The sequence below is a fragment of the Zalophus californianus genome, chromosome 9, assembly GCF_009762305.2.
Source record: "Zalophus californianus isolate mZalCal1 chromosome 9, mZalCal1.pri.v2, whole genome shotgun sequence".
Taxonomy (NCBI): Eukaryota; Metazoa; Chordata; class Mammalia; order Carnivora; family Otariidae; genus Zalophus; species Zalophus californianus.
In genome coordinates this window covers 52,857,813-52,882,887 of record NC_045603.1, presented here as the reverse complement: position 1 = coordinate 52,882,887, position 25,075 = coordinate 52,857,813, and the positions used below count along the sequence as shown (strand labels likewise).

At 33.3% G+C, this 25,075-nt stretch overlaps 1 protein-coding gene across 8 annotated transcripts in view; it reads left to right on the top strand.

The window, feature by feature from the left end:
• MON2 (MON2 homolog, regulator of endosome-to-Golgi trafficking) overlaps nucleotides 1-25,075 on the top strand; it is a 103,952-nt gene that overhangs the window by 10,573 nt on the left and 68,304 nt on the right. For 4 of the 8 annotated variants that reach the window (XM_027592400.1, XM_027592399.1, XM_027592402.2 and 1 more), the window contains exons 2-8: nucleotides 4,086-4,149; nucleotides 12,901-13,028; nucleotides 13,983-14,114; nucleotides 16,240-16,369; nucleotides 18,914-19,011; nucleotides 19,694-19,819; nucleotides 20,855-21,049. In XM_027592400.1, coding sequence (XP_027448201.1) covers nucleotides 4,086-4,149; nucleotides 12,901-13,028; nucleotides 13,983-14,114; nucleotides 16,240-16,369; nucleotides 18,914-19,011; nucleotides 19,694-19,819; nucleotides 20,855-21,049 — 873 coding nt within the window. Of the gene's footprint in view, nucleotides 1-4,085; nucleotides 4,150-9,440; nucleotides 9,522-12,900; nucleotides 13,029-13,982; nucleotides 14,115-16,239; nucleotides 16,370-18,913; nucleotides 19,012-19,693; nucleotides 19,820-20,854; nucleotides 21,050-25,075 lie in introns of those variants that run through there. The other 4 variants (XM_027592405.1, XM_027592403.1, XM_027592404.1 and 1 more) reach the window with 4 other exon arrangements.

Below are 25,075 nucleotides of genomic sequence, written 5' to 3'. Positions count from 1 at the left end.
TGTTACAGGTGCAAACCATAGATAGCCCACAAAGATGGAAAAGCTTTTTGATAGTTGCCACAGAAAAAAGTTGATGGAAGAAATTATTTTTGTCTTTGCTTATGGTACTATAAGGGTGCCAAAATCAGGAGAGCCTGCTCCATAAGTCTACAATTATCTTCATGTTTTCAGTAGTGGTTTAATTTCAGCAAAGCATTATTTGTCACATTAAATTAATGTTAATTTGGGTTTGTATATAACTTGTGAATTTGTTGGGTTTATAATTTAAGAGCTGTAAAAATAAGGAATTTATTCCTAATTTGATTTATACATGCTTGGATTTGTCAGTAACTGGGTAGGTTTATGAGGTGATTTTTTTTTTTTTCTTTTAAAGGATGTCCTTACGCTACTCAGTTTTGAAAAACACTAGTAGGGATGGGCGCTGGGGAACCATGGAAAATTTGAATCAGTGGAGGAATGGAGGGCAAGATTATAGGCAGAGAAATCTCATAGTTTAGGTTGATAATGAGAAGTTTGAATTAAGGTGCAGAAGTGGGGTCTGAGAAGAAAGTATAAGATATGCTTACTACTTCGCCTTTGTGGTTGATGAGATTTGTGGGATGAGGGAGAAACTCCGGATGTCTAGTCTGGATGGATGCTGCTGCTGTTCAGAAAAAGAGAGATTAATTATAGAGAGGAGAAACAAGTTTTTCTGGGGCTGAAGTGGAAGTGTGTGGAGGGAGGGACAAGATGACACCCATTTTGAATATCTTGAATTTAAGTTGCCTCTTAAACATTTAGGTTAATAAGTCCTATAGTTTAGGAGATAGGCAAGGAACAGGAATATAGTTTAGGAGTCTTCAGCATTTAGAAAGTTACTGAAACCATAGAATTATGAGATTGCCCAGGAGGAGTTTATTGAAAGAGAAGTGAGGCCAAGGATATTCTAGATGGTCTTGGGAGAGGAGTCCATATTCTCTTTGTCTCTGTTTTTCTGTGCCAAAGTCCCTGGTGAGTATGTCTATTTGGGTAAGCAAAGAATATTGAAAAAAAAATTACTTGAGAGAGATTAATTTTAAGAGTAAAAAGTATTAAATACTACAGTGTATTTAATTTTGGTGTTTTTTCCAAACTCAGATTACCCCCAGGAATAGAGATATTAGACTACCCACCTTAACCTATGCTATCTCTGTCCAAGTCCACAGAAATGGCAACCTTTTTTTTTTTTTTTTTAAATTGGCATGAGGGCCAATTCAGGAAAAAAACAACTGTGTTTATAGTTGAGTAGTTCCCTTATGGATATACAAGATACCTGATCAGAGTAGAGGATACTTTTAAATCAAGAACTTAAAGACTCTTCTTCACATAGACTATCCTCAATAAGCAGAAGGCAGTCTGAGTCTGAATACCTTTATAAAAGACATTCTTAAAGTTGTAGCTAGGCCTGTGTATGAAGTAAGACTGCCGTGGTTAGGGGCCCCTGGTATACAAATGTTGTCAGTAAACACTGATAGACTTTCCAGCCACACAGGGTGCCTAGGGAATAAGCTGTTAACATTTGAAAGTTTGAGATTAGAAACCTGTGTGTAAAAAAATGGGGAGCTCTTGAGATAGGTCTAATTATCTCTAAGGCAACAAATAGTCCTTTTGGTGATTTTTTATGTTTAGGAATGAAAATACTGGTTATGTATCTTTTAAAACACTGCTTTGGAACTATTGTACTAAAAAAAAAACCACTTATTCCTTTTCCTTATTGTGTATGTGTAAAAATAATTAAGCATTTTATTCGCTTTACAGCTTATATATTTATACTTCTTTATACTTCTCTATGACACAGACATGGATAGACTATTAATTTATCTCAGGGAATCAAAATAGTGTCTGGCATATTTGAAATCTTTTACTGACATCTGGTATCTGGCATGCTGTAGGACTGATTTTGGAAACTTAAGAAGGTCAGACTAGCTAGAATTCAGAGTCAGGGCAAATGACATTGGTATTTATGATGGTTCGGTTAGACCAATTTTTGTTGATGCTGAAGGAGAAAGATATATTGAATTTGAACATATAAGGGGTTCAAATGGTCAGTAGTGAAGAGGCTAAGAGCTTGAAAGTGATGACTCACCTGAAGATACGAAAAAATACTGATGCCTAGCTTCCATTGGCATTCCTTGGAATGTGTTGCAATCTGGGCATCAGGATTTTTTTTAAGCCTTTGGTGTTTCTAACACGCACTGCCCCAAATAATTAGAAAATCAGTCATCTTTCCCTGAAGAATTTTATTTTGCCTGTATTTCTGCTTGTAGTCATGTTCATTTAATTTGGGACATTTCCGTTTCTTAAAGTTGTAGAAGTAACTCCTAATGTATCAGGCTTCTTAGCTGTGAGCAATGAAAGCTGATTCTGGCTGATTTAGCAGAAATGAAGTTTACTGATATGTATTGAGTGGCTCACATAATTGGTAGAAGGCTGGATGGAGCCAGCTTTAGAAAAAGTGCAGAAACAAAGGGAAGCTAAACAGCTAGAACCTGCTGTTCTCTGCCGAACAAGTGACTGGATACCTGGGATGGCACTGGCCCCTCTGTGCTGCCACTGGTTCTGCTCTTACTGCCCTGGGAAGTAGCTGTCACGACCTCCACTATTGCTGTCATCAGAAAGAATTTTCTCTTGTCTCTGCTTTTCTTTGTCATTAGCTTTCATATTTACAATCTCTGCTAGGTGTGTCTGTTTGGATTAGAATAGGCTCCCAGGGCATGTGGGAAAGCAAGTATCTGGCATTTTCCATTTTTAGTAGTGGAAGATAAGCTCTATCTTGCATCAAAACTCTTGAAGTTGGGAAATCTCCAGACACAGGCAAGGGCTTCACATGCTTGGAAACCAACAAAATGACAAAGATCATATGCTATACATAGTATAGCCTACAAGATGGTATTTATTTTATGCATTTATCCACTACCCCTCACACGAAGAACCCACAGGACATGGGTGTTTTTCCATAATGATTTTTAAACCTTTAGAACATGCTATCACTTGTCCCTTAGCAAGCAGTAAGAGATAACAAAGTAAGTGAGCAAGTAGCAAGCAAATTAATAGGAAAACTTAGACATATAACATGAATATTTATATCTTATTTTTGGAAGTGTGGAGACCGGTATAAATATAAAATAGGCATGTTTCTTGATAGTAAAAATGTTCTTAGTTTCCATGGTGGAAGTTATATATCAGTGTTATATGTCAACACTGTCCAATAGAAATATAACGTGGACCACAAATGCAATCAATCCATATATGTAATTTTAAATTGAATTAAAAATATAAAGAAGCATTTAATTTTATTAGTATATAATTTAACCTAATATATTCAAAATATTGTTTCAACATTTAATCAGTGTAAATATTTAAGGGATAGCTTACATTTCCTTTTCATACTAAGTCTTCGAAATCTAGTGTATATTTTATACTTAGAGTACAGCTCCATTCGGACTAACCTCATAGTGACATGTAGCCAGTGGCTACTGTATTGGACAGCACAGTTCCGTGGCACTGTGTAAAACGCTATATAACTTCCAAATGCTGCCAGCTAACTGTACCTATGATGCAGTGTTTTAGGTGCCTTATGAAAATCTAATGGATGTTTAAAAAAATGTAAACTAAAAGTAATGACAAAATTCTTGATTATTCATTCTCTTCGAATCCAAAACAGTTTTACTTGATTTTGCAGTATTTTGCAATTTTTTTAATGGTGGGGATGGAGGTATGAAGTGGGGAAGAGAAACCTAGTTTTTTTCATTAGGCTTTGTTTTTGTTTATTATTTATATATATATATTTTATTTTTTTATATTATTTTTATATTTTATGAACATTTTAATTCATGAGGGATTAGAGGTGCCTTAGGCAGAGAAAGGCAACATACTATAGTGCAGAGTTTGCATGTGAATAATCAAATGAATCATATTTTACTACATTTAATGTTTATGGCACTACTTGGCTTAGTTTCTGAAGTTTTTGAAAATAAAAAAGATAATAGTGATCATATATGATTTCTTTCCCTAGATAATTCATGTTGATAGTAAGTTTTATGTTCTAATTATTTTTATTCTTGCAGGCTGCTGAATCAGGAATAATAAAAGTTAAAACAATAGCTGCACGAAACACCGAAATTTTGGCAGGTAATTTTTTGCTTAAAAATTCAACAATTAATGAAAATTTCACTAATAATAAAAGTAGAATCTTTAAAAAAAAAAAAAACCCAGAAAACAGCCATCAGTTTTCTGTAGCCTTTCCTTTATGCCCTAGCATGCTGTTTATAGTGATAAAGAACATTTAAAGGTCCCTAACTTATGAACTGATTGGGTTTGCCAAGGATGAATGTTATGAAATTCTCTGAAATCAGAAAGGTTAAAACTACTAACTCCTTACAGGCAAGGATTTGCATTCTCCTCCACATCTTGTTGATCACCTAAGACATACCTTACCCATAAAAGGCATTCAGTTAATATTTGTTGAGCTGAATGGAATGAAAGATTGGTTCTCAGTCCACCTTCCAAGATCTATTTTATCTTTATATAATATAAACAGGTGATAGTGTAGTATTACAAATTTAGTAGTTATAAAACAAAACTCATATAAAATTTTATATGAGTTTTGAATCCTAGGACTAAGACAGTATGGTCGTGAAGAAAGAATGGGAGGGGGGTGGGGAAAATAAAAAATTGTTTTCTTACATTCTCTTGATTGAACCTGGTTTTCAAAGAGGAATTTCAAGAGTTCCTCTTTGGCACTCTTTTTGATACTTGGTTTACTTCTTTCTTTTCTTTGGTGCCTTTTTGTTCTTGCCTCTATAATGAACATGGAAAAGGAAACTAGCATTTTCTGAGAATCTGTTATATGTGAGACATTTGTGCCACTCTAATAAAAGACAGCCTTGTGGGGAAGTATTTTTATTTTATAGTAGAGCATGTTGAGATGCAAAGAGATTAAGTTACTTGACTAAGGTCACATGATAAGTGGTGGAACTAGATTTAAGTCCAGGGCTGTTCAGAGCCCATGTTCTTCCCGCTACAGTATACTGTCATAGTATTGTGAGGTTTCCACACTAGCTACTCCCTCCCAAGGGTTTATACTTAAACATTGGCTTACTTCACTGATCCTTCAGTCTGCATTTCCAGTTCCAATGGTGCTATTGCTCTCAGCTGGTTGTAGGAGAAAAGCAGTCCTATTAAGTTAATTGAAACAAAATCCAAATAGTGCAGAATCTCTCTAACTCTCATAAATCTCTTCACATTTTTAAAAGTGATACCAAAAAATCCCTAATTGGTGAAATCTCAGAGAGTATTACAAAATGAAATGAGGACTTTTGGGGGCAGTTGTAAGGGTGGAAGGTGGATTTCACTTGGGCTTCCTGGGCTTTGCTGGACATTTGCCCTTAGGGTGAGCTCTCCTATGTTGCATCTGTTTCTCACAGTTTCTTCTCTGATTTTGAACCAATCTGTCGAAACACCAAATAGTTTTATAACAATTATTCACAGCACTGAATAATGCTTTGTGTGCATTTTGAGAAGGGGTATAGTGAAAGTGGTGGGTAAAGGCAAAGGTAGGTATGGTTGGATTGGGAGGGTGGGCTAGTGGGTTTTGGGAGATGCATGTTGGGTGGATTAGCTACTGTGAGGAAACTAATGTTTCAAGATAAATTATGATCTGGATATTTTTAAATTAGCTAATCATATTAGAATATCATTACAAATATTAACTTTTGCTACTATAATTGCTGATATCATGGTAAGTCCTTAGTTATTCACCAACACAAGTTTTCATTGGGTCTGTAGCTGATGGAAGATTTTTTGAATAGACTGATTTCTTCAGAGGATCACTCTCTGGTGCTGAGTTCTATACCAAAGTAAAATGTTTAATTGGTTAATCTTAAGAACAAGTAAGAAAAATTTTGTCTCTGTCAGTATGAGTTTAATGTATAGGTAGGCTGTTCATTTAATTCACTGAATTAAATATTGATACCATCAAATCATGCTAGTACAAATCTTTATGTACATAAAATTGATAGTTCATGCTTTAAGATCCATGGTGTCCAGAGCCATGCACTTGAGGAGCTATATTAGCACTTAAACTATTTCCTAGCATTTTTTTACCAAGTATCTGTAGCAATTGATACTTTAAAATTTATAGCTTTTTAAACCACTGTCATCTTGAAAATCAAAGGCTCTCGAACAAGGAAGAGTTTAGTCAATATGTAGTTTCTAAATTACTTAATTAGACTCCGTAAATACTAAGAAAAATTTGTAGTTAATTTTAAAAAAATTTTAATTTCTGGAGAAGTGTTTACTACTCTGTAGTTCTAGAGACTGTAGGTTACTACTTTTGTGCTATAATGGATGTTAAAGATACCAAACAATGGAGGAGTTGCAAATGAAATGGGATATTGAATTCTCAGCTATCTCTGGATATTCAGAAAATATAAAGGGTTGCTATAAAAATTAGAACCCTTAATTAGGATTAACCAGTCTGACTAATGATATTCAGCGTAGATTTCTAGCCAACTTTAATTTTCTTAGATTTATTTTTCAAGGGAAGGTTATTTACATTGCAGAATAAATCTTTGCTTTACATCTCCCCTTCTTTTAAGCATCCTCCTTTAATGTTTATTTTTCTTTGTTTTCACTGCTGTCATGAATGCTGACATAAGTGGGAATGCTATGCCAGGTAATGTCAGCATTGATTCAGATATACAGATCATTATCTCAAAATTTCCTTTTTCTTTAAAGATAAAGCTCTGCAGATGAGACATAGCAACATCAGCTTTTTCATTTACAAGGCCAAATGCCTTAATCTTACATTTGACTACCATATATTACAAAATGTTTTTATTAAGCCAGCTTATAGTATACTTGAGGTTGACTGAGAAGACATGTGTTATACAAAAATTACATGAACAGAGAATCTGCTTTTTGAATATTTGAAACAAGGAAACCAGTGAAGTTGTGATATCTTAAAATTGTGTGTTTAACCCATACTCAAAACCATAATGGTTACATTTACCTTTGGCTGCTTTCAGCTATTGTCAGTATACATATAGAATTTTCACATAGATGATCACTATGTATGATTTGTGTTTTTTTCTCACAGTTTCCCTCACCTTTTTCATATCTACATGGTCTTATTACTAAAAAGTCTTTAAGTAGCAATGAGTAATTATACTTCGGAATTATTTTCTGATGTTAAAGATAATTTATCTGCTGATTTTATTTAGTATTTTCTATCTTATCAATACACATGCTTGTGATATCTTACAAATATCTATAGAATATATCATAAATACATTCTTAATAAGGAAATAATTATGTAAGAATCACTAGGAGAGATGCAAAGATGAGTAGTATAACTCACCTCTAATCTATCTGGAAATATAGGAAGTATACTTGATAAATACATTCTTAATAAGGAAATAATTATGTAAGAATCACTAGGAGAGATGTGAAGATGAGTAGCATAACTCATCTCTAATCTATATGGAAATATAGGAAGTATACTTGAAAATGCATATGTGCCTGCTGTTCATCCTCTTTAGCTTACCTCCTCTTCCATTTGCCTTTTGAAGTGCTTTGCCAGAAATTTTCTCTTCTAGAGGACATACTTACCCGAGGTCAGGATCAGTATCTTACTCTTCCTTATATTACTAGTAGTTAGCACATTACATAGGAAATAGTAAGCCCTCATTCAATGTAGGCTAATAGTGAGTCACTCCAAAATGCAAGTAAGTCTCTTAGTGCTGCCTCTACTGTGTTTTTTACTTCCCAGTCTTTACTGTAATTTTACATGTTATATGATTCAGGTAGATGAATTTTGTCATACTTAGTTCATATCAGCCAGATAACAGAATAATGAAGGAGACAGACCCTAAATGAGAATTTTAATACTGTGGTAAATGCCAAGATGGAAATATAGACAGGCTTATTTTATTATAGGAACATAGAAAAGGCACCCAACCCAGCCTGGGAATCTGAAGTTGAGTCTCAAAGCTTAAAAAGGAGTTAGCCAGGCAAATAAGGTGTAGAAGTGGAAAGGAAAGCAGATTACTTGAATATAAGAGGTATAAAACAGTTTGGTCTATTTGGATACACTATTCAAGTATTGCCATTGTGTGACTTCCTGAGCTGCTTGATGGAAGAGTTTGAATCAGGGCAGTGGCACATTCATTTTAATGTTTTTATGTAAACTATTCTCACAGCAGTGGGAAGGTGTATTTCAATATACCATCAGTAAGGTAGAGGTCTGTTGGTAGGCTAGTTCTGTAATCCGGGCTAAATGACCTAGGGGGCAATTATCCATGCTTACAAGTTAACCTAGTGGGCCAGAGATTGCATAGTTTCTCTACAACATAATGTGTTCTTATTTATTCTTTTTTTCCTTGGATTTTTAAAAACTTTTTAACCTTTTAATTTGTATTCTTATATCGTTAAGTACATTCCTTTGATGCTGTCTTTTCTAATTTTTCAAAATTGCTTCATAATATTATAGCAAGTGATTGTAGCTTATTTAACCATTCTTTTATGTTAGACATGTTTCAGTATTTGGAGACAGTGCTTTCTGAAAAGATAAAAGTTTATGCCTTTACCAGCAATATGTGAGTGTATTTTTTATAACATCCTTACCTGATTATTATCTTAAAAAATCTTTTTGGGAATTGAACAGGCAAATGACTTCTTATTTTAATTGACATTTGTCTTTAGTGTTGAATATTTTCCTCCGAATATATTATTTCCTTTTTTCACTTTACATTTATTTCTTTGAGTTTTTGTGTTTTCTTATCAAATTATTTGAGCTGTTTATATAGCAAAAGTATTGACTTCCCATCATGTTTATATTTTCTACAAGTTATTTACCTTTTAAATTTTTATCTAGATGTTTTTCATTTTTAAATAATCTAACTTTTCTCATTTGTTGTTTTGCACTTAGGAAGCCCTTCTCCTTCCACGTAGTAGATAGTTGTTTTTATTTTCTTTTAGTTCTTTTTTTTTGTTTAATTTTTTTCTTAATTAATAATATGTGAGTGACATGAGGACCTAGATTTTTTTTTCTTTTGCAAAATTACTAACCAATTGTACTAGTATCATTTGTTGAATAATCCTTCCTTTTCATATAATGTATTTTTAATATGAAACTGCCCATATTTTATTTGTCCTCCTATTCTTGAGTCACTTAAAGTATTTTCAGATCTTTTGAACCATTAAAATATTTTCTTAATATTGTTAGAAATATTAGTCTTTTCCATAATTAAATTTTAAGGGGTTTTGAGGATAGCAGTCATGTCTACATCACATTTTATTTCTTTCACAAGAATTACAATTTGTTATTTAATGACCATTAAAATTTATCATAATGAAACTTTTATTAACCCCCGTTAATGTGATTCATAGTGGGGTATCCTAGTTTAATTCTTTCTTTCCAGGATAAAAACTACAATTATGCAGTGAAACTGCTCAGAGCAAGGAAACCCCTAGGATATGGGGACCTGCTGGACCTCTTCCAGGTGTGTGAAAGTGTATCATTTGCTCTCACAGTTATAAAATTTGGAAATATATTTATCAACCTAGTGTTATTCTATTAAAGGAGTTATGTTTATTAAAGAACTTAGGTAAAAAATAAACTTTATTTTCCTGACCCCCGAAAAGCCTGTCTTTATATTTTAAAGGAAATTGAAATAGAGAATTTTGATTAAAAAGAGTTGACCTTTTTCTCTTTCTTTCCTGGAACGAGTTTTAAAAATGGTTAGAGCAGGATATCTCTATTGCTCTACAGCTTTTTCCTCAGTGTGATTTCTAAAGTCTAAGCCCATAGGAAGGTTTTTATATAAAGCTACATTTAAATAGCATGTCATTAAAATTATTGTATATAAAGAGAGAGCACCTGTCTCTCAGAAGAGCAAGATTAATTTCTGTTTAAGACTACTATCACTTTTAAAAGAAGAAAAAAACACTAACTTTTTTTTTGGTTATAATCTATCTTACTGCATTGTGATCTGGATATGGTAGATGTTTGGGTTTTCACACTATGCTTCAAAAGACAGAACAGATCAATAGGTTGTATCTTGTTTGTTATTGATGATTTATTCTGGATAACAGAAACTTCCTTTTTGATTATTTTATTCTTATATAAACTGGGAGAAAAATGGGAAGGAGGCAAGAGATAGATACTCAATTCCTTTGAGTTACATTAAAATAAAATTTATAAAAATTATTTATTAATTTTTTTATTAAGTAGGCTCCACACTGGGTGTGGAGCCCAATGCAGGGCTTGAGCTCACTCCCCTAAGATCAAGAGTTGGACACTTAATCAACAGCCATCTAGACGCCCCTAAAAATTATTTTTAATACTATTTTAATTTATCCTAACTTGAGACACCTGGGTAACGGTGACTGCGCTGCATACATTTCACTGAAATTCACCTTATTTTATTCATTCTAAGCTGCACAGATTTTTCACATTTTAGTATTCCCCAAATTGATATGCATCTTAAAATTGACGGCATCTTAGAATCATTGTGGGCCAGGTAGTATGGAGGTGTCTTTTTTGGTGCATATGTGAACTTGTTTATAGGTATTCATATTATTATTACATCATTTGAATTATGTGCATTGTTGATATCCCATAAGTTTGACTCCTAAATATTTAAAATGTCACCCTAGTAGTTGTACAGAAACTTGCTGTTGACATCTTATGGTAAGGTCAAAAAAGCACCAGCATCAATATGTGTGGAATGGGTGACATTGGCTTAGAAGATGATCTCAGAGACAATAATGAAGTACTCTTTCAAGAAATGAGGCATCCCAAACAATATGATTATAAAATGGGCAGAAAATCTATATAGACATTTTTCAAAGAAGACATACAGATGGCCAATAAGTATATGAAGAGATGCTCAACATCATTAATCATCAGAGAAATGCACATCAAAACCACAATGAGGTATCACCTTAAACCTGTCAGAATGGCTGTTATCAAAAAGACAAGAGATAACAATGGCCTTGATGGATGAAATTGTGAGGAACAATTCTAAGTGATTAGAAAGCATTGTATCATAGTTTAATTGACAGAGTTAATTGGCACTGATTTTTCTTTATGATACTCAAGTGTGTCTTGAAGTCATTGTCGTCAGAGACTCAAGAAAGTACATTTTTTTTTCCTTCTATGAAGATAGTTTCTTTCCTTCATTTATCTGATGACTTCAGGCAGTGCAGATCAGTGGTTCCTCTTAGATACTTTCAACGGTTTTAACTTCGATTTGCATTAAGTGCTGTTTACCTTAAAGAGTGGCAGCATAATGTTGTGGGAAGAATAGCAAACCAGGAGTTAGAAGACCTATTTTAAAAATCTGGCTTTACCACTTACTGTGCACTTGAGCCAAATCATGCTCTATAAACTCTCTATGATTATTGTGATACTCAAATGAGAAACATGTTAACATCATAAAAATGATAAATACAACTTGTTACTATTGGAAGTTTTTGTTTAACTAAACAACATTTAATGACTAGGCATGTTCAGCAGAATTAGGAATAGCCTCATACTTCAGAGATTCTGGCAGGTTTGAATATGGTAGCATATTTACTGCCTCAGAATAGTATTTTTTTTTTTTAGCTTTACTGTCCTTTGTTAACATATATGAAACATTCATATAAATGTTTTGAAACATTGTTATGGAAAATTTGTGACTCTGGGTTTGAATCAAAACTTTTATGCTTAAGAAAGCAAGGAAATAAGGCAAGGGGCCCTTTTGGAAACACTGTTCTTTGCCAATCTTATTTGCCATCTCTTAGCTGTGTTAAATCAGTAATTTATGCTGGCATACTGAGGGACTTTGCAGAGTATGCCTAGGAGATTGTGGGCTTTATTTAGCATACTATAAAGGGAGCTTTGGGAGAAGAAAGGTGGGGATTTAAATGATGAAATTTATGTTAACACTGGTTTTATATTTTTAATGGTGACTGTGGATGACTTTCTAACAATTTCTTTTGAAAAAACATGTTAAAACTCAGATTTGTATGTCTTAGTTACAAGTCTTAACCTCAAAAAATAATTGATGGTTGTAGTACCTTTGAAAACCATATACCAAACACATTAAGTTTAATGTTCTGTTTCCTTGGAATTCCATTTTATCTATTTAAATTCTCTGAGGATTACAGACCTGTTTTATTCATCTTTGTATAGCCATTAAGTGTATACTGGTTTAATTTCATTTTGTAAATTTAAGAAGGTATTCTTCAGTTTGTGCATTTTCTACCTTTTTACGTTTTTGTTGCTACTTTAAAACTTCTGAAAGAATTGGCTTGGTGGAAGGAGTTAAATTAAGATTTGGAATTACAGCATGTGCATCCAATTAACTTAAAGTAATGCTTTAGTAATAAGAGGAGTAATGTTATTGTTTTTAATGAGTTTATTTCTTGAAGAAATTAGGACTGTATAAATTCAAGGCATGTAATGAAATTCTAGAGAGCCTCTGAAGGGTGATGGGGATGATGTATATACTATTTCTAATTACTTTTTTCTTCTCTAGAATATTAATTCTTTTTCATATTTCCCCTTCTGAACTGTTGAAGAAATAGAGTGCTTCTCCGAGGCAGGATAGAACTTCTGAGAAGTTGTCCTTAAAGAGTTTATAGCAGGAGTTGGAGAAAAACCAAAAGACAGTGCTGGGAGAAAAGCATGGGAAAGCTGTAGCTAAGGAAGGTAGTTTAGATACAGAGTCTGTAGTATCTATCCAAAGTATTTTAACTCTTATTGCTTGGTTTCTATTTTAGTATTTACATAAAGTGGTTTTTATTAAGATTGTTAATACTAGTAAATACATAAATGTATTCCTACTTGTGAATTAGATTTAATAATTTATTTTATATGTGTTCTAAATAAAGCCTTGAAAGAAAACAGCTCAGAGGTTGTTCAGCCGTTTCTAATGGGTTGTGGAACCAAGGAGCCAAAGATAACTCAGCTATGTTTGGCTGCCATTCAGAGACTCATGTCACATGAAGTCGTGTCTGAGGTAATGTGAAGATTTTATCTCAATTGTGCACCGAAGAATCAAATCAGGAGTTTTTATTAGGGGAGAATGAAGCATACCTGATAATTTAATGTAAAACAATTTATGTGCTATAAGGACATGGCTTAATTTTAAAAAGATCACCAGATTTTTCTCACTATTAAACACTCATGAATCATGAATAAAGATGAAGTACATTTTGTCATGTCATGATTAGGAAATCACCCTTCAGTGATACAGATCAGTGTCATTGAAGAGAATAAAATTTATAATTTTTTTAAAAAGGAGGAAAAATGATTTTCCTAGATTATCTGAAGTGATAATTTGTTGTTCACTAATTTGAGTGAATTGTTTGTATCTAACCTTATGTTAAAACAAGGAAAAAACATTTCGTCACTCCAAATCTGCATCCTGCTTTCAAATGTAATGGTGTTACCTTAACTTTATACTCCATAAGTTACTTTAATAGAAGTATATATTCTTTTTCCTTTAATGTAACATTCTAAACAATGTCAGATTTAATTGACTTTATAAATATGTTGTTAATTTGAGTTGCATTTTGTTTTTTGTATACATACTGTAAATGGAATAATACATGAAATAGTAGCAGTCTCAGTTAATTTGCATATGTCTGTATTTATAAATGTCCAAATGAAATATACCCATATTGTAGAAATGAGCTTTGATTTTTGAATAGGTATCTCAGAACTGTATGCAGCTATTTGCATATATTCAAATGGTATATTTTAAATTTATTTTTTTGAGAAGAAACTTACTTAGCTGTGAATCTCAAATTGAGAGATGTGTTTTGATCTATAGATCTAGAAACGTGGGTTTTGTTATTATGATCAAGAAATTCTCTCCAGGTGAGGTAATATTTGTACATCTTTTTTTATTTAGGGCCCTAAACACCTTATATTTTATTTGCTGACAATAATTCAACTAATTATTTTACAGACTGCAGCTGGAAATATAATTAATATGCTTTGGCAGCTAATGGAAAACAGTCTTGAAGAACTTAAGCTACTTCAAACAGTTCTTGTTCTTTTAACAACCAATACAGTAGTTCATGATGAATCACTCTCTAAGGTAGGAAACCTGTTGTCAAAGTTCATAAGTGCTTGGAGGAGACAGTACTTGAATAAGCTTGCTGAAAGAGGAAAGCCTGGTACTGTTTGTACCAAAACAACTTCTCTGTCCATGATAATGGACATTGCACGTTAAAAACCACTGGTGCCTTATTTTCCCCAGATTAGAGTTGAAATCAGGGTAAGGTAATTGGCATTTATACTAGATAAGGCTGCATGTATGGTAGGGGTTTCTCATTTCTTTCCCATTCCTACCCTCTTTGGAACATGTTAACAGCTGTTCTATTATTTATATCACTCTTTAAAAAGTTTTTTAAAACTATGAAGTATTTCTAAAGAACAGAAAGTACAGAGAATAATATAATAAAGAACAATCTTGGGCGCCTGGGTGGCTCAGATGGTTAAGCGTCTGCCTCCAGCTCAGGTTATGATCCCAGGGTCCTGGGATCGAGTCCTGCATCGGGCTCCCTGCTCAGCGGGAAGCCTGCTTCTCCCTCTGCCTCTCTCTCTCTCTCTCTCTGTCTCTCATGAATAAATAAATTAAAAAAAAAAATCTTTAAAAAAAAAAACAATCTTTAGTTAGTGGTTTATTTATTAAGGAATTTGTTGGACTTTCAATAATAGTTGTTATAATTTGCATACCTTTAACGATGGGTGCCTAATAAAGTAGACTGTGCCCCTGCACAAATTTTTTAATAGACCCTTCACAAAATAAGATAGCTATTGAATACATGGAAAGTGGCTCAGCATCATTAGTTATCATGGAAAAGCAAATTAAAACCACAAAGAGGTATCATTACGTATCCATTAGAGTAGCTAAAATTGAAAAAGACCAACCATATCAAGTGTTGATGATGTGGGAAAGTGCTGAATTCACACATACTGCTGATGGGAGTGTGAAATTATAAAATCACTTTGGAGAACTAGCATTTTCTTTAAAAGTTTAACCTGTACTTGCTATATGATCCAGCCTTTTCACTTCTAGTTATTTATCCAAGGTAAATGAAAACACATGCCATTACAAAGATTTGTATGTGATGTTCACAGCAGCTTTATTCACAGTGGCTAAAAACTGGAAGCAACTCAGATATCCATCAGCAGATGAATGGATAAGCAAAATATTTGGTATACCTATACTGTGAAATATTATTCAGGAATCAAAAAGTACAAACCACTGATTCAGAGAACAACATAGATGAATTTTACAAATATTACAAGTAAAAGAAAGACACAAAAACAGTGCATACTGAATAATGAAACGCTATTTGTGGAAAATGCCAGCTTATCTGTAGTGAAAAAGGCAAGATGGTGGTTGCCTGGAGCCAAAGGTGGAGGAAAAAATGGAGGGCAAAAGAGCACAAGGAGACTTTTAGGGTGATGAAACTGTTTTGTATCTCGATTGTGGCAGTAGTTTCATGGGTGAATATAACTAGGAGAACTCATCAAATTAAATACCTTAAAGAGATACAGTTTATTTTGTAAAATTATACCTTAATCAACCTGAAGTTGATTTTTAAAAAGAAAAAATGACTCCTTTTAAAAAATTATAATTTTACTCATTTATATGCTTAGCATATTTATATAATATTTCTCCAGATGATTTAGTGATATAACAAACTTTGAGTACTTGTTTTTTGCAAAACAAGTCATTCTGGGCACATAAAGCACAACACTTTTTTTTTTTTAAGATTTTATTTATTTATTTGAGAGAGAGACAGACAGAGTAGGAACAGGGAGGAGAGGGAGGAGCAGGCTCTCCTCTGAGCAGGGAGCCCGATGCGGGGCCCGATCCCAGGATACTGGGATCATGACCTGAGCCGAAGGCAGACGCTTAATGACTGAGCCACCCAGGCACCCCATCATAACACATTTTTATATACATGTTAAAAGAATCAAGTTGTGAAAGGCGTATTTCACATTGTCTTACCTAATCTTATGTGGCTATATATTTACAGAGTTTGAATTATTTCAAAATCCAAGGATTTTAGTGGTTTTATTGTATAAGAGGGTGGGACTTTAGTATCTGTGATTGGAATAGCCAAACATGAATTACTTAGTTTTGGGTTACATCAAATAAATATTCTATTATTCAGTCCTAGTTCACTAAATGAAAATTGTTCTTTTAGGCAATTGTTCTTTGTTTTCGACTACACTTCACGAAAGATAATATTACAAATAATACAGCTGCTGCTACAGTGCGACAAGTTGTTACTGTTGTTTTTGAGAGAATGGTTGCTGAAGATGAACGACACAGAGGTAGAGTGATAAAAGTGGCTTCCTTTTCACAGTGTGTGGTTTCTATCCACAATTTCTCTTTTGATTTTCAGTCTTTGCCCTGTGAACTGAGACTGCCTAAAAACTAGAATACTTTAAAAAATATATTTATTGTACTAATATTATTATATTGACAGTGGAGTTCAAAAAACTAAATCCCCAGCAGTGTTATCACCCCAAGAATAAACTCTTTATTTTCCATGTTTATTTCTAATTATGCATAATTTCACATTTTATATCAAATATTGCATTATATGTATTTTTAGCCAAACATTACATTATATGAATTTTTCATGTTATCCTTTTATTTTTGTAATTTAGATTTTACTTTGTTTATTTTTTTATATTTTATTTATTTATTTGAGAGAGAGAGGGAGTGAGAGAGAGCAAGCAAGCACCAGTGGGGGAACGGAGAGGGAGAAGCAGACTTTTGCTGAGCAGGGAGCCCGATGCGGGACTCGATCACAGGACCCTGGGATTGTGACCTGAGCTGAAGGCAGATGCTTAACAGACTGAGCCACCCAGGCGCCCTGTAATTTAAATTTTAATGGATGCACTATGTTTTGTGGCTATTCTACAGTTTAATGAACTAGTTTCCTATTGGACGCTTACATTGTGTTTAGTATTTTAGTACTCTTTTGAGTGTCCTCCTACATATTTTTTTCCATTTGAATTACTTCAAGGTAAATTTGCAAGAGTGGATTTACCTCATGTGAATTTTTGTCTGTACCTATTAGCATGTGTTAATGAAGGATATTTATGTAATGTAAAGATTAATCTTTTCATATTTTCATCAAATACCTTTATTCTAATTTTAAACATCTTTTTGTGATTTTATTTTATTTTATTTTTTTTTAAGATTTTATTTATTTATTTGAGAGAGAATGAGAGACAGCATGAGAGGGAGGAGAGTCAGAGGGAGAAGCAGACTCCCTGCTGAGCAGGGAGCCCGATGTGGGACTCGATCCCGGGACTCCAGGATCATGACCTGAGCCGAAGGCAGTCGCTTAACCAACTGAGCCACCCAGGCGCCCTCTTTTTGTGATTTTAAAAAATTTCCTAAAAACTTAGAAACATGTCAGAGAACTGAAGATACTGTTTCTATAGTAATTTTTATAGTTTGATAACTTTTAACTATAGAAATTACATTTTATTCATTTGTTATTGGATGAAAAGTAAATTATTCCCCATGATTAGTTGAAAAGATCCTAAGGTGGTACCATCATGAGCAACCTTTCTGCTTTATGTACTCAAGAAACAAAAGATTAAACTATCTTTCCCTTTTACATAGGGGAAAATCCCTATGTAATCCCCCGAACCCCCAACTCTTAATGTTATGCTATCTGTCATTTCATTTGAGGTTCTTTTGGTATTACTGATAAAAAATGGCAATACTATTAAGTAATTGTAGTGCTGCCTATTCTAATAATTTCTTTACTTTTCCTGAAGTTAACCATTGGTCAGATTTTTCACATTCAGTTTCAGGCATTCTTTTTTTTTTTTTTTAAGATTTTACTTATTTATTTGACAGAGAGACACAGCCAGAGAAGGAACACAAGCAGGGGGACTGGGAGAGGGAGAAGCAGGCTTCCCTCTGAGCAGGGAGCCCGATGCGGGGCCCGATCCTAGGACTCTGGGATCATGACCTGAGCCGAAGGCAGATGCTTAACGACTGAGCCACCCAGGTGCCCCAGTTTCAGGCATTCTTGTTGGTTTATTAGAATATTTCCACTTACTTTGGTATATTGGTTTTTCTGCTTTTTTCCCAGGGTAAATACAGGTTGAGTTCTAGAGTTTGAAATATGAAAGAATTAAAGTTATAGGATAAAACAGGGCAATTCTGCAGTTTGGATTGTTATATATTCATAACTGCAGTATGATTCCTGGATTGGTAGTTTTAGCTGTGTCTCTAAAGACCGGTATCTCATTTAATACTTTCTAATAAGGTGGAAATACTTAGAACCTCGTTTTTTTTTTTTCAAGTAGTCATCAAGTCAACATTTATCTAAAACAGGCTGTCATAATTTACAGAAAATGTTGTCTTACTAGTATTCAAAGAAATGCTGAGTTGGGAAGCAACTTTCTAGCTGATGCTTAGCTAGTCAATATCTATAACTGACATAGTAATTGTGGCAGATCAAACAGTTAATTCTTTTGTTTATGCTGAGATGATATAGGAATTAACCATGTGGTAAACTTTTATGTGTTTGATGTTTAAAGGCACATTCAAAGATCATGTGAATTTCAAATCCATAAAATGAAGGGATTGGGGAATGGGAGACTGGGAAAATCAAATATATGGATAAAGATGCTAAGCTTATTAAAGTGACATAAGATAGTGAAGAGTAGTTTTTATGGCATTTTGTATAAAAATAAATTCCTAATGTTTTTTCCCATTTTGGAGGCATAGTTCTGAGCCTACATTTAAAGTTTATAATTTCATAAACATGTATATATTTTAAATAGTATATATGATTTATTAAAGGTCATTATATACCCCTAAAACCCATCTTATTTTGATTGCAGATATTGTAGAACAACCAGTACTGATCCAAGGAAATAGTAACAGAAGATCTGTCAGCACCCTCAAACCTTGTGCTAAAGATGCATATATGCTTTTCCAGGTATTTCAGTTGATAAAAATAATTTTAATACAGAATATAGTTTTGTGTGACTCTTTGATTTTGGAATTTTGTGTCTGATTTAATTTTTCAAGTGTCAATTTTTTAAATTGTCAAATTTTAAAGGGTCAAAAGTAGTATTTCAGAAATGTTCTAGAACATTAAAGAGCATCTATAGCTAAGGAAGATGATAAAATGTTACATTTCATTTTAAGGAAATAAAATGAACTAGAAAAAGAGGCATATTAGGGATGACTAGTAATATAAAATAATTTCTGTGACATAAAAATTTAATAAGCCTTGGTCTACTTAATACAATATGATATACAAATACCTGATTTTTATGTTACTTGTCATGAATATATCTTTTAAGTAAAATAAGATTTATCTGCACTGAAAATTTTACTATTTTTTTTATTAAAGGGTTATTTTAAGTGGTTTTTTATTAAAAGACTATTAATCATTTATCTGCACCTTATGTATTGTCAATATACGTGATTCTTTAAAAGTTTACTTATATAATCAAAATAGTTTTCAGAATTGAATTACCAGTGTTTAGTTTCTAAGGAGTAAAAACAACTAAATAAGAGATAACTTTTAAAAATTTTATGAATTTTGAAAAGCACATTTCATTCCAGCCTGTGAATGTTTTATTTTTTATTTATTTTTTGACTTATTTTCCCAGGACCTTTGTCAGTTGGTTAATGCTGATGCCCCTTACTGGCTAGTAGGCATGACAGAAATGACTCGAACATTTGGCCTTGAATTACTTGAGTCAGTCCTGAATGATTTTCCACAGGTCTTTTTACAAGTAAGCCATTTGTAGTATCTTGCAACAAAATTAATCAAAATTTTTTCACAGATATTTTTCAAGAAAGTAACATGTATTCTCATGTTAGAGGATTGAAAGAATTACAGCTTTAGACTTTAGATATGTGATAATTTAGTGTTATCTTACATTATTATAGTGCCCTAGCACTTTGAAATTTTAACATTAGAAGGAATCCCTAGAGACCATATAGTGAGGCGTTTCCCAACCTGTGGTTGTATGAGGGAATTTGGTATGTGAGCTGTTTTTTATAATATTTAAAAGCTGAAAAATTGTTACTGATTTTTACTTGCTTAAATGTAGCCCTGTGCTTTTGGATAATTCTAAAATATATAATTACGCAGGGTGCCTGGCTGGCTTAGTAGAGGAGCATGCGACTCTTGATCTTGGGGTCATGAATTAGAGCCCCATGGTGGGTGTAGAGATTGAAGAGATAAAAACTTTAAAAAAATAAAATAATTATGCTTGTTTGTCATTGAGTTTTTTTTTAAATCAGCTTATTGTGTTCTGTTTAAGCAATCTAAGTGGAACAAAATATTAAGTTAATTATTAAATCTTCCATGCATGAATGGAATTGTTATCTTGGCAAAGTAAAGTTAATGAATTATATAACATTTTATTTATCTGGTCTTCTTTCAGCTGCCTATTTTAAATGCTTTAGCTTTGTGTTTGAACTTGTATAATCTGTCTTCTTTCTTATGTTCTTTGTTTTGAATTGCTAGTGTCCTACCAAAATCACAATTCCTAATATAAACCACTTAATTCCAAATCATTGAATGTTCCTTTTTAAATTAGATTCTTTTAAAATGTCTTGAAATATTGATGATCATTTTGATCTTACACTCTCAAAGAGCAGCACTAATTTCATAATTGTTGTAAATTATAGAATAATAAACTAAACATATAATAAAGCTAAATTATTCATACTGATTATTAATAAGTTTTATTTGATAGTAAGACTGTGTTTTACTATTAACAAACTAAGTTAATTCTTTTTTTTTTTTATCTTGCAAATAGCACCAAGAGTTTAGTTTCCTTCTCAAAGAAAGGGTATGTCCTCTTGTGATAAAACTCTTTTCTCCAAATATAAAGTTCAGACAAGGTTCCAGCTCTTCATCTTCTCCGGCACCAGTTGAAAAACCGTATTTTCCTATCTGCATGCGTTTGCTGAGAGTAGTATCTGTTCTAATTAAGCAATTTTACAGCCTTTTGGTAAGTGCTAATTTTCATGTGTGTTTGTATGTGTAATTGCATGTAGTGTTCTTTTTAAATGATGATTTATTATGATGCATTCAGCTTTTCCACTTCACAATTTCTTTTAAAGTATTTATAGGTATTTTCCTAGTAATTCTATGGGTTTATTCTATCCGATCTTAGATTTTGCTTATGTTTTATATAGTATTTTTAATGTATGTCAGGGAGAGTCATGGCCTGTTATCTGAGGGCAGCATAGAATTTGTGGCTAGGGAATTCAGCCTATTAGCAAATTATCTATATCTCATTTGAAGGATCATTAAAATTATAGTATCTTCAATTTATGCTGCTTTCATTTGTACTATTTAATGTATCTTAACAGATTAAAGCAAAGAAGTTAAAAATTTGGTCAACTCTAGGATTAGAAATAAACTATTTTGACTTCTAGTCCAGTATTGTATTTATTTTGCATAAATTTATGAATGCAGAATATGTTGTGATATTCCTGATCATAGTATATCAATGTGATATTTTTCAGAGAAAATGGTATATTATATTGCTTTTTAATTTGATGTTATGTGAAATTCATCCTTGTAAAATTTTTTAGCTTATATCCTAATTTTAATTAACAGGAATAATTGGCTATTGATAATTATGGAATAGTAAACTATATAAACTTATAATACTTCTAATATTGTGAGCAGTCGATGTACTAAATATTAGAGGTAACCAGCAACTTTACAAACTAATAGATGGTAGTTTATACTAAATTCCGTGGAGAGCTTTTTAAAATAAAGGGCTTTTTTTTTATATGTATGATAAACATGTCATAGATTTTCTTTTCATATTCCAAATCCATTTATGCACAATATATTCAGAAATCATCTTTATAAGCACTGTAGTTGTAATTATTTCTGGCCACACAAAGTATACCTATAGTACACATTGATGTATTTAATGTACTTGTAGGAAATCAAATCACTTCAAACGAATTGCTATTTATTAGGGACACTATTAAGTTATCTGAGTTGGGTGCCAAAGGTTTAAGAGTCTTTTGGTACACTCATAATTGTTGGCTTGGACTTTTTTTGTTCCACCAAAATTAATAACATAGAATTGAACATTTAGGTACATAGTTTGTGAATTTACTTTAGTTCATAGCTCCATCTTTCTCTGTAAGGATTAACTTTTAAAAATTACAGTGTTACTCCCAACATGTATGATATTTGATGTAATTTCCAATAATTATTATTAATTGAAAAAAACAATACTTTTTTGTCTAATTATATACAATTAAAATGGAGGGAAATTCTGTGAGTCTTTACATTGATTAACTTTTGAAAGTTTTGAAAGGTTTCCTGGCACTTGCTGAAAATAAATGAAAAGTAGCTTAATTTCTCCAAAGATGGAGAACTTTTACCTATTTTTAGGTAACTTTACCTAACTTTTACCTACCTGTTATATTTTCTGAATTATATTTATTTATAGTCTGTTTTAATCCACAAAGAAACTTTTTAAGAATGTAAACCAGAGTGACATTAGCAAAATGTTGGAATATGAAGCTGAGCCTCTCTGTCCCCCATGGGGACACCAAGTTAACAGTCCATAGATTACCTCTGTGAGAACTTATCAGTTGAGAGGTTATAGCACCCCAGGCACATGTAAGGTGAGGCAGAGAGGTTCATTAGAATAGGTAGGAAATCTCAGTGCACTTAGCTGCATACCCCCTCCCACTCCTTACACAGCACAGCATGGTGTGATCAGGAGCAAACTCCCAACCTACGGTTTCTCCTTCACATGGCAAAAAGGTGAAGTGTGCATTCACCATTCTGACTTTTTGGGGCTATGCCCAACTGGTTTCTGTCTCCTTTGATTCTTGGAGCACTGACAGGAAAGGCAGCAAGCACACTTGGGCCTGCTGAGAACAAAGGCAAGCCCTGCTGCTTCCTGCTGCCCAGAGAGGGTCCTACTGCGGACATACACCAGGGGGGAACTCCTGAAAAGAAACAAGTAAATGACTTCAGCTGGGAAGCTAACACACAAGCCCAGAGGAAACAAACACATTGACAGAAGAGGTTTGAGAGGATCCCAGGCTGATTGGTGAAGATCTTTCCCTGTACAAAACCAGCCCCTAAATACTAAAATAGTTGGCTTTTTTCAAATGCCCAAGTTTCAACAACAAAAATAACAAGGCATACAAAGAAACAGGGAAACATGGCCCAATTCAAGGAACAAAATTAATCTCCAGAAACTAACCATAAAGAAATGGAAGTCAGTGAGTTACCTGACAGAAATTCAGAATAATCATAAAGGCGCTGAGTGAACTAAAAGAGAATACAGAAAACTAAATGAAATAAAGAAAGTGGTGTATGAACAAAATGAGAATATTAATAAAGAGATAGAAACTATAAAGGATAAAACAAAAATCTAAAGCAGAAGAATACTGAATTGAAAAATGCACTAGAGGGGGTCAGCAGTAGACTAGATCAATAGACTAGAAGAAAGAATCAACAAACTTGAAGATAAGTCATTTGTAATTACCAGGTCAGGGGAGCAAAAAAAAAAAAAAAAGAAAAAGAATGAAGAGCCTGTAAGGACTTATGGCATACCATCCAGCAGACCAAGATACACATGTCTAGTAAAAACGCACTGGATTACATTCTCACACTCGTAACACCTCACACATCAGACGTATGGATTTTTTCATACATCAACCAATACTCTGACAGCCAGATGTTAATTCTGACATTAACCAGAGTTAGCACAGACTCTGTCCCACAAGATTCCCCCCCATTGCAGATGCCAATCACAAGTAGTAGGTTACCCACTTACCCACAAATTCTAACTTGGCTATATATGGGAAGTTCCCACAACCACCTCTTTGGGTTTGATAATTTACTAAAGAACCTGGGAAAACAGTTTACTTACTATTGCCTATTTATTATAAAAGATATTTTAAAGGATACCATTGAATAGGCAGATGAAGAGATTCATAGAGCAAGGTCTGGAAAAGTCCCAAGAGCAGGAGCTTCGGTCCCCATGAAGTTGGGGTGTGTAACTCTCTTGGCATGTATATGTGTTCACCAACCTGGAAGCTCCATAAACTCTGTACTTTTAGGATTTTTATGGTGTTTTCATCATGTAGGCATAATTGATTATTAACTCAGTTTCCACCACCTTCCCTTCTCCAGAGAATGTGAGGAGTGGGGTTGAAAGTCTCAAGCTTCTAATTATGATTGTTTTTTCTGGTATCCAGCCCCTGTCTTGCAATCCATCAAGAGATGCATCATTAGAATGGAAGATACTATTCACATAGGAAATTCCAAGAGACTTAGGAGCTGTGTGTCAGATGCTTCTATCACTCAGGAAATTATAAGGATTTTAGGAGTTCTGTCAGAAACCAGGAGCAGAGACCAATATATATATATTTCTTACTACTTCACAATACATTATGGGAGTCTCAGGTGAGGAAAGAAAGGGGCAGAGAGCCTGTTTGAAGTAATGGCCAAAATTCATGAAGCTCAGAGAATTATAACTAGGATTAATCCAAAGAGACCTATACCAAGACACATTATAATTAAGCTGTTAAAACTTACAGAAAATCTTAAAGTAGCAAAAGAAAAGCAACTTGTCATGTGTAAGGGAGCACTCATAAGACTGTCAGTAGATAGCTCAGCAGAAAACTTGCAGGCCAGAGAGAAATGGTATGCTATTACTGAAAGAAAAAAAACCTGCCAATGAAGGAGAAATTAAGACTTTCCCAGATAAATTAATTACATTAAATTAAGATAAACAAATGTATAGGAAGAAAAGACATTCCTCCTTTTCCTTTCCATATCCACTAGCCAGTCATAGAGCACCAAGTCTTGTGTTCTCACAGTAACGCAGCATGCTTATACCTTCTTCATAACAAATACAGAGTTTACATTTTCTGTTTCCAAACGAAGAATTACCAACTTCTTTTTTGTTTTTATAAAACTTGGTGCTGAGTTGTACCCCTCAAAATTAACATTTTGAAGCCCTAACCCCTAACATGATAGTATT